A 15,090-nucleotide genomic window follows, 5' to 3' on the forward strand; every position below is an offset into this window, starting at 1 on the left:
CATGGAGGAGACAAGAAGGCCCAGCCTCCAGGTCAGGTGGAAGATACCCAGCCACGCATCAGGCGGGGCCCATGCTCCTGGCCTGAAGTGCTGAGAACCAGAATCAGGCTGGCCTCACCCCTCCTGCCGGCTGGCCACCGTGGTCCCGCTGGGGGCCTTGCGAAAATCCCACAAGCTATTCGTGCTCCTCCTTAAGAGGCTCCGGAACCTGCGGGCCAGGGTGGCCCAAGCTGTGCCTGCTGGCCGGCAGGCGAGTTAGAGCCTGTCTCCCTGTCGAGGGAGGCACTGCTGCCCCACCAAGGGTGGGTGGGGCCCTGCGGCAGCCCCCAGCCCACCTGCCCACCGAGGGTATGAGGCGAGCCCCAGAATGTGGGGCGGGAGGAGCACGGGCCCTGCGGTGAGGACTGGGGGCGGGGGGCCACACCAGTACAGAGAGCAGACCCCCAGCCAGCCAGACTTGGACTGGCCAAAGACGCGCGTACAGGTGAGCGTCCAGGACACTGATGGTGGGTTCCGGGGGCCCCGAGCCTGCGGCCTGGCCACGCGGCTCCCGGCATATAGGTGCACACACGTACACAGGAAGAACACCAGCTTCGAGGAAAAGGATGCACGTTTTCTTGTTTAACAAAATAAATTAAATATACGAAGCTTCAGCTCAAACTCTATATAAAATTACAGAGGTCTGGGGCCACGGGGTGATGGGTGCCCAGGCCAGGGTGGACATCCAGCATGGCCACAAGGCCAGGTGGGTCCTGGGCCCCGGGAGAGGCCAAGTCTCTGTGGCCCAGCCCTCCTTTCATCATTATTAATATTATTATCTTAATTTCTTAAATATAAATATCAGAGGCCCCTCCTCTCTGGCAGTGGGAGGCCGCGTGGGACAAAAGTCACCCCCCGCTGGCTCCAGCCGCTCAGGACAGGGCCCAGGACTGCCCCGCCCGACCCCCTCCAGGGTGCTGGTGGACTCCTGGACACCAGGACAGGTGGTGGCAAAAATAGCCAGGGCAGGGACACGGGCAGGCAGGCGCGGGGACGGGGTCGGAGTTTTTGGTTTGCAAAGCCAGGGTGCCTCTCAGATCTCCTGCCAGGCCAGGGTGGGGGGGTGACCATGGCCTCCGTGAAATCCTTCTCACGGGGCCAAGGGATTCCTTCATGAGCTAGCCGGTCGCCACATGCGCACTGCGGTTACAATACAGGCCTTCCCAAAGGCTTCTCAGTCTGCGTGTACGTGTGTGTGTGTGCGCGCGCGTCCACGTGTGTGCGTCTCACGGGGCACGGGGAGATGGCCCCACGGTCTGTCCTCCCCTGTGGCCCTCCACCCCAGCCTGCCGCTGGCGGTGCTGCCGCACGCCCACCCGAGGCACCCAAGCACTGGTAGTGGGTGTGCTGGTGCTGGTGGACTCCGCCCTGCACATGTGAGTGTGTGTGTGAGTGTGTGTGTGTCTATGTGTGTCCAGAGGTATGTCGTGTGTATGTGTGCGTCCACGTGTGTGCGTCTCACGGGGCACGGGGAGATGGAGTCTGACTGTGTGTGTGTGTGTGCGCGCGCGTCCACGTGTGTGCGCCTCACGGGGCACGGGGAGATGGAGTCTGACTGTGTGTGTGTGTGTGTGCGCGCGCGTCCACGTGTGTGCGCCTCACGGGGCACGGGGAGATGGAGTCTGACTGTGTGTGTGTGTGTCTGTGTGTGCGCACGCGTCCACGTGTGTGCGCCTCACGGGGCACGGGGAGATGGAGTCTGACTGTGTGTGTCTGTGTGCGCGCGCGTCCACGTGTGTGCGCCTCATGGGGCACGGGGAGACGGCCCCAGCCTGCCGCTGGCCGTGCCGCCACGAGCCCGCCCGAGGCACCCTAGCAGTGGTAGTGGGTGTGCTGGTGCTGGTGGACTTTGCCCTCCACATGTGAGTGTGTGTGTGAGTGTGTGTGCGTGTGCGTGTCTGTGTAGAGTTTGGGGTAAAGCTTGGGGCCGGTGGCCGAGCCGGGGCCCAGCAGGTGCTGGGGGGCGGCCGGGGGCCCGAGCTCCTCACACAGCCCCACTCCGGGGCCGGAGCCCACGGTGGCGGGGGCGGGCAGGTCCTTATCCCCGCCGCGGTCGCGGGCTGTGGCGGGCGGGCGATGTGCAGGCGCCGGGGGGGCCGGGGCGCACGGCTTCTTCTTGGCCTGGCAGAGCCACAGGACCACGGTGCCCACGATGAAGACTGCGCCGGCCGGGATGCCGATGACCACCGGCCACGGCAGGCTGGTGGTGGAGGACGAGGGGGCCACGGGCGGCCCTGGTGGCTTTGGGTCTGTAGGAGAAACCGAGGAGGGGCAGGGAGGGAACCGTCAGGCGCGGGCACCCCACAGCCCAGCTGGTGCGCATGGGCGGGGTCTGGCGGGGCGGGACCCGCTGGGGGCGGGGTGAGGCCCACGCACCGGGCAGCACTGTCAGGAAGGCGCTGCGGAAGCTGTAGCCCATGGTGTTGGCACCCAGGCAGATGTACATGCCCGCGTCATCCTGGCGTGCACGCGTGATGAGCAGCTTGTTGAGGTAGGAGCCGTCAGGCCGCGACCACACGTCGCCGGTGGGCAGCACTACGAACTTCTGGCCGCCCACGTCGATGGTGGAGTTGTAGCGGCCTTCGGCGCCGTACTCCACGCGCTTCAGCCACTGGATCACCGGCTTCACGTCGCTGCGCACTTTGCACTGGAAGGATGTCGTGCCCCCGAAGTCCACCGTCGTGTTCACGGGGTGCGTGCCCGTGAGCACAGGCTTGGAGCGCGTCCGCTCTGCGCAGGGACAAGCGTTGGGCGCGGCCCCGGGGCTGCAGCCCGCCCCCAGCCCTCGCCCCACCCAGGCCCCGCCCGAACTCACGGATCACGTCCACCTTGTAGGTGGCGTTGATGGCGCCTGCGCGGTTTGACACGCGGCACGTGTACCTGCCGCTGTCCTCCGGGCGCAGGTTCTTCAGGCTCAGCGTCCACTTTTTCTTCCTGTGCTCGCCAGCCTCCGGGCGGGTCAAGGCCTGGTCATCCTTCATCCACATGATGTCGGGCCGCGGGTGCCCGCTGGCCACGCACTTGAGCCGCACGGAGCTGCCCACGGGCCGCGCAATCACGCGGCGCCTCATCTTGGAGGGCTGCGTGAAGCGGGGCCGCGCTGAAGAGGGAGGGAGATGTGGAGGTCAGAGGGCCGGGTAGGGTCGGGGGAGCGGTGAGGCCCAGCCCCCAGCCCACCTGACGCCCCTCTGCTCACCCCACTGCTTGCTGGCTGGGTCTTCCTGGCCCCCAGAGGAGCTGTCGTGCCCGGGGCTCTCCCTTCCTGGACTGGTGTCATCTGGGCGGGGCGGGCGGGGCACGTGAGAGGGGCCTCAGTAGCCCCTGTGAGACCCCAGCATGGACCCCAGCCCCAGGCCCAGCTTGGAGGCTCCAGCACACCAGCAGGAGGCCGTGGATGCACGCCCGCAGCTCAGAATCCCAGGGACAGCTGGGCGGGAGCCGCCTCCCGGCCCACTCCCTGGGTGCAGGTGACCCCGCCAGGCGTGGGTGGGACGGAGGTCTGGCTCTCCCACCCTGGCTCCCGGGGGTCTGCAGGGCCTGGGGGTGGTGGGGGCCGGGGCCTGCCAGCAGCTGCAGTAACCCTAGCCCACATCAAGGGGCCGAGGGCTCGGTGAACTGACATGGCTCGCATACCGCCTGGTCATCCTCCCCTTTGAAAGGACGTGGTGGGGGACACCCACAGTATTCCCATTCCACAGTCCAGAGGGGACCTGGGTGGGGGGCGGGGAATGCTGAGGAATGCCCCCTCCCCGGGACAGCCGCCGCCTCCAGGGCCCAGGACCAAGGCCCGGCTCTCGGACCCCACCCTGGAAACCCAGCGGTGGGGTGTGTGGGTCGGGCTCCTCCTTTGTGCTGCTCCGGCGCCCGTGGGGGAGGGCCGGGCCAGCGCCTGGTACCAGCGAGTGAAGGGCGTGTTGCTGGGGCACCGCCCAGTCCCCAAGCCCGGGCCCCGGAGGCAGAGAACACAAGGCCCTTGCTTCCCAGCGGCCCCTCTGAACTTGGAAACCTGAGCCTCAAAGTCACGGCCGACGCCAAGGCTACCGGCCAGCCTGGCCCACCAGGCTGCACTTTGGTGCGAGCAGGGGCCCCCCACCCACTCCTGCTGTCTCCCAGCCAGCCCTGGCCCCTCAAGCCAGCAGAACTCTGGGGGAGAAGAGGCCGGGAGGAAAGGCCCCTCCCCGAGGTGCAGCCTGAGGAGGCAGGCCCGGGCTGGGGGTGTCCCGGACTAGAGGCAGCCAGCGGGACCCCCGGGTCCTGGGGACAGTGGTCAAGTTCAGGCAGGACGGGGGGTGGCGGTGGGCACTCGGGAAGTGCTGCCTCCCGGCCGGCGCCGAAAGACCTGACACTGACCCATCACTATGAGCGTGTAGTTGACGCTGAGGCTCCCGAAGCCGTTGGTGGCCTTGCACACGTAGGCACCAGCGTCCTCCGGTTCCACCTCTTTCACCTTCAGCCCTTGGGGCAGCACGCGGAAGCGGCTCCAGCCACCGTGGATTGTCCGGCCGTCCTTGGTCCACATGGTCAGTGGCGGCGGGTCCCCCTCCACGGGGCACTGCAGCCGAACCGTGCGGCCCAGCCGGGCCACCTGCCTCGGGACCACCTTGTCCGCCATCCTCGGGGGCCCTGCGGGGGTCAGAGGGCTCTGTCAGGGAGGAGGGGACTGGCAGCGGGCCGGTCAGGGCAAAGGCAGTGTGGGCACTAGGAGCTGGCGGTAGGGCTGTCCCTGCCGGGAGCCCACCCAGGACCCCATGCAGAGACTCCTGCCTGCCCCCCCAGACCACGGGGGCCCCTGCGCGCTCTCGCACAGGAGCCAGAACACAGTCGGGAGGACCGGCTCACCCAGGACTCATGTGCACAGACCAGTAAGGACAGCCCCTCACGGACAGGGTGTGCACACGCGAGTGTCTCTGCATCTGTGCCCGTGTGTGCCTGGGCTACACTGAACCAGGTCTGTCTGCCCGGACAAGAGCCTCCCTGCTGCCAGCCAGGCCACACCAGGTCACCAAGGCCTTGGGGTCAGAGGGCAAGCAGCTGGGCACTCCAACTATGGGTGACCACTCTCTCCCGTGGGAAAAGGCAGAGTCCTGAGCTGAGGCCATGGTGCCCTTGACCGTCCCTGATCCCCCGGCCTGGGTCCAGCTTCAGTTCCTCCAGGGTCAAGTGTGGGCACAATGGGGGTGATCAGGTCTAGACGGCAACAGGAGACGGCCCGGGGGAAGGACACCGCGGACACCACAAGGCTACGGAGCTGCCTCCAAGGGGACCCTCAGCCCCGCCGTGCCTGTGGCCCGGAGCCGGGGCCCATGTGCAGCTCCAGCACCACGGGAAGACCACGGGGGCTTCGGGCCTCTCTCGTGGGCAGCCACCCGCTGTCCCTCCAGACCAGGAGAGGCAGCCGTGGGCACTCAGCTGCCCTTCTCAGGGGCTTGGCCGGGCTGGGCTCCCGGGACTCCAGCCACCAGCCACTGGAAGGTGCCTCCACCCCTCGAGGCCGCCACTCAGGCCAGGAGGGCCGCGTCCGAGTGTTCTGACTGCGCGGAGGTGCCGGCCTGGCGCGGCTGCTCTGAGACGCTATCGTTCGGGGCCCGGGGCGGCATGTGTTTTCAATAACCAGCTGGTGTTTCTTCAACACGCAGCTGCCAGCTGGTTCCACCGCTGCTTTGCAACCAGAGTGCTCCTGTGGGTCCCCCAGACGCTGCGGCTCCCAGGGCCCTTGCAGGGCGTGGACCCCCGTCGCCCCTGCCTGGGGTGCCAAGGGAGGGTGGTGGCTGTGCCCCTGGGGATGGACGAGCTGACGGCCCCGGGCTCAGCTTCTCTGGGGCCCCAAGTGGGGAGGGGGTCCCGAGGCTCTGCTTCCAGGGGACCGGGGTGTGAGCGACAGAGATCCTATTCGGGGGGCCGCACCCCCCCCCAGGCAGTTAGTTGCCCCAGCCAGCCAGCCCTCATGCTTCCCCTGACCACCTCTCCCTAATGACTTGGCAGTCTACAGGGCCCGCCCCCAGGCACCCACTCAGCTCACAGTGCGGGGGGGCATCGGAGGCCCCAGACAAGTGGACCCCAGGAGGACCCAACCAGGCTGCCCAGGGTCCAGCCTCATTCCCAGGCAGACCCTGTCCACCACCTGTCACTGCCTGAAATTCCACCATCCCCAGGGGCCTCCCAGGCTGCAGGACAAAGAGGGTACCCCCAGCCTGCCCCCGGTCCCCCAGGCTGACACCTGGACACAAGGATCACACACATGGACCCACACGTGTCCACACAGACACACGTGTATGCGAAGCCTCCCCCTTGGGGCTCTGCCTGTCCCGACCGCAACCTGCAGGCACCACTGGGCCCTCGCCAACACCCCCAGACCCTGAGCAGCCTGCCTCAGTGGCAAAGAAGGGGCCGGCCCAACCATGCGGGCCCTCCCCATCCCCCAGAAGGAGGCCTTCAGAAGGGGGAGTGGGGCAACCGCGGGTGGTGCGGACGCTGCCCGGGGTCACTGCAGAGAGGAGGGACGGGGCCCAGTGACCGCCAGATGGGCCGGAAGTGTGGCCCCGCAAGCCAGCCTGAGCGGAGGAGGACGAGGCAGTGCCCACGGAGGCCTGCGGAGCCAGCCGCATCCCAAAGCAAACAGCCCCTCCCGCGCGGCCGCCCCGCCCCCACCTGTGCTCCGCCTGGCCAGCCCCGCAGCCTCTGCAGAGACCCCTGCAGGCTCACAGGCGGGAGGCCCAGCCCCCCAGACTCCTGGGGGTTTTGGCCGCCAGCATGGCTGCAGCAGCTCTATATTTAGCCCAGGAAACACAAGCCCCGTTGTTCCACCTGGACGGGGCATCCTGATGCTCTGCCATGGGAAACTGAGGCTCACATGGGGACCTGGGGGCCCCTGCAGGGCCTGGTGGGGGGTGGGGCCCGGGGGGCCGCCCCTGCCCCTCAGCTCCCCGCAGGCCCTCCGCCCAGCTGCCGCCCCTCCCTAGAGCGTGGCCTCCAGGAAGCCCCAACCTAGCACCTCCCAGAGCCATGGTGCTGGGAGGTTCAGGGCACAGGCAGGGTGCAAAGTGGGTGTGGAGGCGGTAGGCTGGGCAGGGTCTCACCCAGGACGCGGGCTGAGCACCACGGGCATGGGCAGAGTGAGCAGAGCCCCTCCTCCTCTCCCTCCTCCTCCTCGAGCTCTGCAGCTGCTCGGGCGTTGCTTCAGTTGCTAAGTCCGTAGGACTCTTTGCAACCCCACGGACTGTAGGCCGCCAGGCTCCCCTGACCATGGGCTTTTCCAGGCGAAGACGCTGGAGTCGGGTGTCATGCCTTCCTCCAGGGAATATCCTAACCCTAACCCTGAGTCTCCTGCATTGCAGGCGGACTCTTCACCCCTGAGCCACTGGGGACCCAGAGCTGGGGCCACACACGGCTGCGATGCTGCCCCCCGTACACTGTCCCCCAGACGCACACCCCAAGAGGGGGTGCGGACCCCCTCCTCTGAGCACCAGAGACCCCCAGGCTTGCAGCTCCCCCACCTGGATGGGGGCTCCATTTCCCCACGTTTGCCAAAACAAGACCCCGCTGCAACCCAGGGCAGAGGTGCTGGGCAGATGGAGAAGGGACCCCCAGCTGGAGCCCCCCAAACCCCCCCAAGTCATCATCATAGGGCCTGGGGGCCACCCCGAAGTGCAGCACCCGTGCCTCGTGGCCTCTGCCCCCCTGGGGTGGGGTGAGCTGCCCTGGCCATTCCATCTGGATCCACACTCCCTGCTCTGTTCACAGTCTGCCAGGGGCCTGGCCGTGGGGAGCGGGGGAACCCCAAGGTCAGCCCTCACCCCTCCCAGCCACCCAGGGTGCTCAGTGGGCCCTGGCCTGCGACCCTAAGCTACCTTCAAGGTGGGTGAGCCAGACACCAGCCCTCCCCCAAGCCCCAGGTGCCAGAGGCCTCAGAGCAGGTAAGGAGATGGAGCCTGAGCCCCTAGCCTGCACGTCAGGGCAGCCCTGTCCCCAGCAAGCCCCGCAAAGCCCCGCAGGTTTCCAGCCTGAGGAATGCTCTGGCCGCGGCAAGGTTCGGGTGGGTTGGATCAAGCTGACCACAGTGGGCCTGGCCGGTCGGGAGCTGCCATCCTCTGTGCAGGACCAGCTAAGCCAGCAGGTGGGGAGGGGGCTGGGCCCCAGAGGCGGGCCCACAGGGCCGGCCTGGACGCTGGTGCGGTAGGCTGTCTAGGGGGTGGGACACACGAGGTGCTTCCCATGGTGAGTGCCAGGCTCTGGGCCCAGCACCCTCCCCAGGGAGGTGAGGCCCCAGGGGAAGGGCAGGAGCACCCGGCGCAGGGGGTGGGCACAGGGGAGGACCACCACGTGGCTGCCAGGAGGCCGGCAGACCCCCGCCCAGCACCGCTGCACAGCCGCACAAGCACACAGGCTCCTGCTCTCCAGCTGGCCCGGGGCGGCCCCGGGGGCCGGACCCACAGGATCCACAGTGGAACTGGTAGGACCCGCAGGACAGGTGGTTGCCTGAGAAACCAGGCCATTCTGGGCGTGGCAAAGGGACGGCCTGACCCACCGAGCAAGGCGGCGGGAGCGTCCCCACCACCCACTGCCCAGCCGCCCGGCAGGGGAGTGGGCACCAGGGGCCCCTTCCACTTCCAGGGGAAGCCCAGCCTCAGGGCTCCTCTACCTCACCCTCACCACCCCCAGGACCCCGGTGGGGGGCCCAGAGCATCACCCTGATGGTGCCACATCCCTCGGGGCACCCGCCCGGGGCACAGCTGAGCGCTGGGCAGCCCTGGTGCAGTGTCAAGGTCTCACTGGGTCCACAGACTCAGTGCTGACCCTCCTGCAAACCTGCCCGTGCCTGCCCCCCGCTGCCACCTCACAGACGCGCTCCCAGCTGTCAGAGGGCGGAGAGGGCCCTTGTCCACTGGGGCCTCCCACGCCTGCCCTGCTGGACGCAGCGGACAGGGTAACGCGCTTCGGGGCCCAGACCACCCAGGGGCAGTCGCCTAGGAGGTGAGAGGACCCTTCCCGAGCCTGGAGCCCCCAGGTGTTCAGGGCGAACGCGGGGTCTCTAGGCTACAGCTGCAGACGACCAACCCCCAGCAGCCGGCCGGGTCCCACGTCCGCTCCACTGAGGTCTGAGCGGCTTCTCCAGGAAAGGCCCGAGGCTCTGAGGCCCGAGTGACCCAGACTGGGCACCCCCAGGCCCCGGACGCCATGGGGTGGGCCACCGGACCCTCAGGGTGAGCTCCAGGACCAGCCCCACAGTGTAGCCAGGACCCAGACTGGCTGCTGCGCAGGCGGGGGCGGCCCTGGACTCGAGGGCGCCCGGGGGCAGTGTCACGGGAGCCGGGGCCTCCCTCCTCCCTGCCGGCTCCCCAGGCCCCGTTATCCAGCACACAGCTTGTGAAAATCTCACACAAAATAAACTCCCCGGCAGGAAGAAGAGGACTTGTGTTTCCTGCCAAGATGGGAAACCCTGGGGTTCGGCAGCCCCGAGGCTAGGGCAACTCCCTGCCCTGGCTCCAGCTCGGGGACAGCTCCAGAAGCACCCCCACCCTGGGCCAGTCCCCCCCCCAGGCCAGTCTGTGCTCGGTGCGGACATGCGCCCCCCCACCCCAGCATGCCGCCTCCAGGCCCTGCCCCAGCCACTCGGCGGGGCACAGGGTGGGAATGGAGGCCCCAGCACACAAAGCCTCAGTGGGCCACCCCCCAGACGCCCCCCTCAGCCGACCAGCCCAGCCCTTCCCCACCCAAGGGCCCTGCCCTGCTAGGCCAAGGCGCCATGCCCACCCCGGCCCTGGTGAGCTGCCCACCTCTGCCCACGACACTCCCACCGCTGGAGGACTTCCTCGCCTCACCTGACCAGGACCACCTCTCCTTCCAGGCCCATCCCACCTGGCCCTGTTACACCTGAGCCTCTCCAGGGGACCTGGGCTGTGAAACCCACAGGACGGCGGCCCCTGCTCGCCTTGGGCCCTGAGAGAAGGCAGACTGTACTTACTGGAGCACCCGTGACCACCGCTAGGAAGAGTGGGGGGCCGCAATGGACAGAGTGTCCATGGGGTGGGCACCCCTTCCTTCTGCGTGCTGACCTGCTCACTGAGGCTGTCCCCCGGACACACCAGGCTGCGGTCACCCATGGAGGCACAGAATGGGGCAAAGCAGGCCACGATGGGAGGCCTCCGCCCGCCTCCCCCGCACGTCTGTGGGGCCTGGGCTGCCCAGCCGATCCAGAGGCTGGGGCTGCTGCTGGAGAAAACCAGCAACTCCCTCGTTAGGGCCGCCGCAGAGCCAGGAGGACTCGGGGGCCCATTGATCCTGGCGCACTGGAGACGGAGCCTGGTAGGCAGCACTTCCAGGCCCAGCCAAGGGCGACTTTCTTCGCTCCCTCCTCCCTGCAGAGGGGGCAATGGTTTATTTTTCTTTCCAGGAGTGGGGCCGAAGACAAGACATAAGTGGGCCGCTGGCCCAGGTCCACCTCGCAGAGCCGGGGCCGGGCTCCCGTGAGTCCACCTTGGCCCGGCTGCACACTGGCCAGTGCCACCTGCAGGGGCCTGGGGGGCGAGGAGGAGGCCCCTCGCAGCCTGGTCAGACGCTGAGGTCTACCAGCACACATATCACAGCCTTTCTGACGGCCAAACGCCTCCCTGTGGACTCACAGGCCCTGGCAGAGCCTTCCACCACAGCCCCCAGGCAAGTCGGCCTGAAGTCTGCACTATCCCACAGGCGGAAGGTGGCCGGCACGCTGGCCAGGTCCAGGGGAGGGAGAGGGGCCTTCAGGGCCAGCTGCTCAGAGACCGTCCACTGCACCATCCTCAGAAAAGTCCACACGTGGCACTCCTCAGAAAACCCTGAAATGACTTCTTTCAAAGTAAATTGTAAAAGGCACTTCATTCGGAGCCTCTCGAATTCACACTGAGAAGTAAAGTGGAAACGGAGAAAGCCAAAGTCTTTTTTCAAATTTGAAAAAAAAAAAAAAGCTTAAGACTAACCCACCAAGATTGTGAAACTTTGGGAAAAGGGGAACCTTAAAAATATTGAGTCTAGAAATGTACTGATTCCAGAAATTGTGACACCACGGGGAAAGCGGCTTCAAAAAACCACCCAAACTCTCTCTGCGCTGGTTTGCCTGCCTGAAGAAGGTCCACACTCAGCCTGTTCACGCGCCAAGTGGGAAGGGCCTGAGACGGCTCTGCCCTCCAGTCCAGGCCTGGAGGAGAAGCCAACACGATTCAGGAAGAGCACCCCCCACCAGAAACCACAGAGGCCCTGGCCCTTGGAAAGCGGATCCCACCTCCCCACGGCCGCCAGGGCCCTCAGCACGCAGCCCAAGGCCTCAGCCAAAGGGCACCAAGAGGGGTGTAGCCCCTGGGGGACCTCTCGGTGCCAAGGCAGGCCCTGCTGCCCACAGCCGTCCACGGCCCACTGCCACCCGCCCCTCCACTTCAGGCTCCAGCCAGTGGCCAGGTCAGGCCAGTGGCCTCCCAAGCCTCTCTGGCCAAGTGGCCAGAGGACAGGCAGGTTCGGGGATGGGGGAGTCCAAGCAGACGAAAGAGCAATCGGAGGCCGAGCTGCTGGCCCCGGGGGTGGGGAGCCTTGCTGGGCATGACCCGAGTGTCCGCAGCACCCTGCACACTGCCATCCCGGCCACGCCTGGGCAGCCCCCACCCTCAAGCGAGCCAGCCAGTCCCCGGCAGGGCAGGCGGGGGGGTACCGTGGCATGAGGCCCACCTGGGCCGCCGCCCGCCACCCCACACCCGAATGTGGCCATATAAGGCCAGCTTGGGCTCGGTGCGCCTGCGGGGCAGCGGCGGGGGCGGGGTGCGACGCCTCAGAGGACTGGTGGACAGGGCAAGGACAATCCTGAGTGGTCAACACACCCACAGGGCTGGCCTGGCCACAGGTCCCGCCTCGCTGAAGGAGTCCAGCACAGAACACGGCAGTGGGAGTCCATGGGCACGCATCACCCATCGCCCGTCAGCCAAGGGCGCCACTTGCTGGGGGAGGGGTCCCTCCAGGGGCATCTGAGGCTGCCCTCTTGCCCGCGTCCAGGCCCCACTGTGGCACATGCCGTGCTGAGGGACGCACTGTGTGCCTGAAGCAGGTGGTCTCAGCATCTGCCTTAAGACAGGCCCTTACTCCCACCCCGTGTGCTGGGTCCTGTCCCCTGGCCCCAACCCTGCACCTTCTTGGAGACGGGCAGGCCTAGCGCACTGGTCTGGGTCGTTAGTCCCACATACCAAGAAGGTCCCCACTGTCCCCACACCCGACCCTGGCCACCGGGGGGTTTCTGTAGGTTTTCAGGGGCCTAACTGGGTCCACTGTGGCCAAATTGCCCAGTGCCCAGGGATCCTCCATCAGTGGCTGCCCTCAACTGCAGCGGCGGGTGGATGTGTGTGTTCTGAGGGGAACTGGGGCCAGAGCCCAACCTGCCAGCCAGTGTGGGACCCCGTGCCAGAGCTAGGGGAGCCCACACAGTGAGATCACCCTGTGGGTGATCTGGGGGACCTCATGATGAGAGGGGAGGCCCCACAGATAGCTGAGGAGCCCCTTGGGTGTGGGGCCGACGCGTGAGCTGCACTGGCCCGTGGGTGAGCTGGGGGCCCAGTGGGTGAGGGGCCGGGCTGCGCGCGGCCAGCAGGGGCGGGGCGCAGGCACGCGCGCCAGGCGGGCACTGTGGCAGAGTTCAGGGCCTGAGGGAAAGGGGCGGCGCTGGCGGAGGCCGGGGCGCCGGGCTGGGCGCCAGCACTCACCTCGGGCGGCGGCGGCCGGCGGGAGGGCCCCCAGCAGCAGCAGCAGCGGCAGCACTAACGCGGGGCTCGGCGTCATCTCGGCCAGTGCGGACCTGGGGGTTATTCAAAGGCTGGGCACTTGCGTGCGGGTGGGGGGGCTGGTTTTCCGCCCCGCTCCCCCTCCCCTGGGCCGAGGGCCCCGGAGCCGCCAGCACCCCGGCCCTGGACGAGGGGAACTGAGGTGCGGGCCGCCCCGCCTTCCCTGGCGCGCTCCGGGCGGAGGAAGCGGCGGCAGGGTAACCGTGGGTATCAAAGGCAGACAAAGGGTTTACACTAATTACCGACCTCCCCCGCCCCCCCTCCAAACACCGTCTGGATTCCTGGCGCTTGTAACTCGGGCCCTGCCCGCGGGACACACAACACCGGCGGCCCCGCAGATAATCGCCTGCGCCATTAGCGGACAAATTTGCGTTGGGGGGGCCCACGTGGGGTGCAGGGGCGGGGGCGGGGCGCGGGCAGGACCTCGGGCCGGGCGGGAGCCGCGGCGGCGCGTGCCGGTGCCTGCGGCCCCTCGCCGCCGAGCGGGGACCCGGACGCTCGGCCCCCGCCCCCGCCCGCGGCCCCGGCCCCCGGCCCTTCGGAATCGGCCCTCCCAGTCCGCCCCGGGAATCGGAGGCGCGCGGAGGGGCTCACCTCGCCGGGGCTCGCGGGCGGCGGGGCTCAGGGCCGGGCCCGCGGGGCGCGCTGCGCGGTCATTGCCGCCCCGGGCGCCGCACCCCGCCGCCCCGCGCCCCCGGGCCCGGCCTCGGGACGGGGCGGCGCTACCTGCGCGCTGGCGGCTCGGGCTGGGGCCGGGGCGGGGATCGGGGGCCGGGGCCGGGGCGAGGGGCGAGGAGGGCGGCGAGGGCGGTCCGCGGGCCGGGGCCGCGATCCCGGGGCGGCGGGGCGAGGGGCCCGGGGCGCCACGCCGCGAGGCGTCCTTCCCTGCGGGGCTTTGTCAACTCTCCCGGAGCGAGCGCCGAGCCCGCCGCGCGCCCCGCCCCGACACAACTTCCCGCCAATCGGCGCGCCGTGGCCCCCGCGCCCCGCCCCCCACGACCCGCCCCCGCGCCCCGCCTTGCGCCCCGCCCCGCGCTCGAACTTCCCGCCAATCGGCTCGTCCTGGCCGCCGCGCCCCGCCCCCGCTCCCCGCCCCGAGCCCCGCCCCGCGCCCGAACTTTCTGCCAATCGGCGAGCGCGCCCGCCCCGCCACCGCCTGGCTCGCGGCCTTAACCCTAGCAGTACGGGACGCCCGCGGGCGGGGCGGCTCCCCGGAGCGCGGCCACGCCCCAGCCCGTCCGCCTCTCCCCCTCAGGCCCCTGGCTTCACCCCCGGCTTGTTTCCACCCGCTGGCGGCCGGGGCAGCACACTGCGCCCCCACCCAGCCCCGGCCCAGCCCCGCCTCGCGTACCTCCTGGTCCCGCACCGTCCACCTCGCACCTGCACCCGTTGGCGCCTGCATCCGAGCCCCCAACCTCAGGCCAACAGCCCCCCGCGCGCCTCTAGAGTCGTCCCTGATCGAGCTCCAGTTGGGCAGTCCGAGTCCCGATATCTGAGCCCCCCGGTGGTCGTCGGGAACGGAGGGGAGATCCAAGACCCCGCTCTGACCCCAGGCGACTCCAGGGAGAGCCAAGTCGGGCATGACGTGGGGTACAGAGATCCCGCCCTGGCGCCTCGGCTCATAGATCGGCTTGACGGAGAGCAGACGTGTTCCCACCGCCCACCTGGCGGTTTGCGGCCTCCTATCCGCTAGCGATGGTGTGCGTGTGCGCTCAGTCGTGTCCGAGTCTGGATTGTAGCCCGCCAGACTTTTCTGTCCATGGGATTTCCCAGGCAAGAGGACAGGAGTGGGTTGCCCTTCATACTGCAGGGGATCTTCCCCACCTAAGGATCAAACCTGCCTCTCTTGGGTCTCCTGCGTTGGCAGGTGGATTCTTTACCTCTAGCACCAGGTGGGAAGCCCAGTGAGGGTAACACAAGGATATTAATAACTCAGCACCACCTTTAATCCTCATAATCAGTCAAACGTCTTGCTGTCACCGTGCAGATGAAGACATGCAGGCATGGAGAAAGCAAGTAGTTTACCCAAGATTCCCCGGCACTTGGGATGCCCGGGACTGGACCACGCACTGCAGCGTGCCCCTGCCCTGTGGCTCTTCTCCACCTTGCCCCACTGCCCTTCCCTTTCCTATTCAGCAACCGACATACACTGGCCCCCATGACTGCCCCCCTTCCGTCCATCACCTGACCACACCCAGGCTCACTGGCCTGAATCACTGGGCCAGTCTCCCCTGGCTTCCCCTTCACTGTCCCGTCACTG

General features: G+C 68.1%; 1 protein-coding gene across 2 annotated transcripts; it reads right to left on the minus strand.

The window, feature by feature from the left end:
* Window positions 1-592: 592 nt before the first annotated feature.
* Window positions 593-13,710, minus strand: FGFRL1 (fibroblast growth factor receptor like 1). Of its 2 annotated transcripts, XM_070791960.1 has the most exons (7): window positions 13,425-13,707; window positions 12,753-12,844; window positions 4,390-4,662; window positions 3,236-3,316; window positions 2,855-3,139; window positions 2,416-2,769; window positions 593-2,288 (listed from the first exon to the last, which is right to left on the minus strand). In XM_070791960.1, the coding sequence occupies exons 2-7, from the start codon at window positions 12,826-12,828 to the stop codon at window positions 1,852-1,854; spliced, it is 1,506 nt and encodes a 501-aa protein (XP_070648061.1). In that variant the 5' UTR covers window positions 12,829-12,844; window positions 13,425-13,707; the 3' UTR covers window positions 593-1,851. The 2 variants fall into 2 exon arrangements, with proteins under 2 accessions (XP_070648061.1, XP_070648062.1); XM_070791961.1 differs by lacking the exon at window positions 3,236-3,316 and having other exon boundaries at window positions 13,425-13,710.
* Window positions 13,711-15,090: the final 1,380 nt, after the last annotated feature.

Source organism: Bos indicus, chromosome 6 (genome assembly GCF_029378745.1).
Source record: "Bos indicus isolate NIAB-ARS_2022 breed Sahiwal x Tharparkar chromosome 6, NIAB-ARS_B.indTharparkar_mat_pri_1.0, whole genome shotgun sequence".
Lineage (NCBI taxonomy): Eukaryota > Metazoa > Chordata > Mammalia > Artiodactyla > Bovidae > Bos > Bos indicus.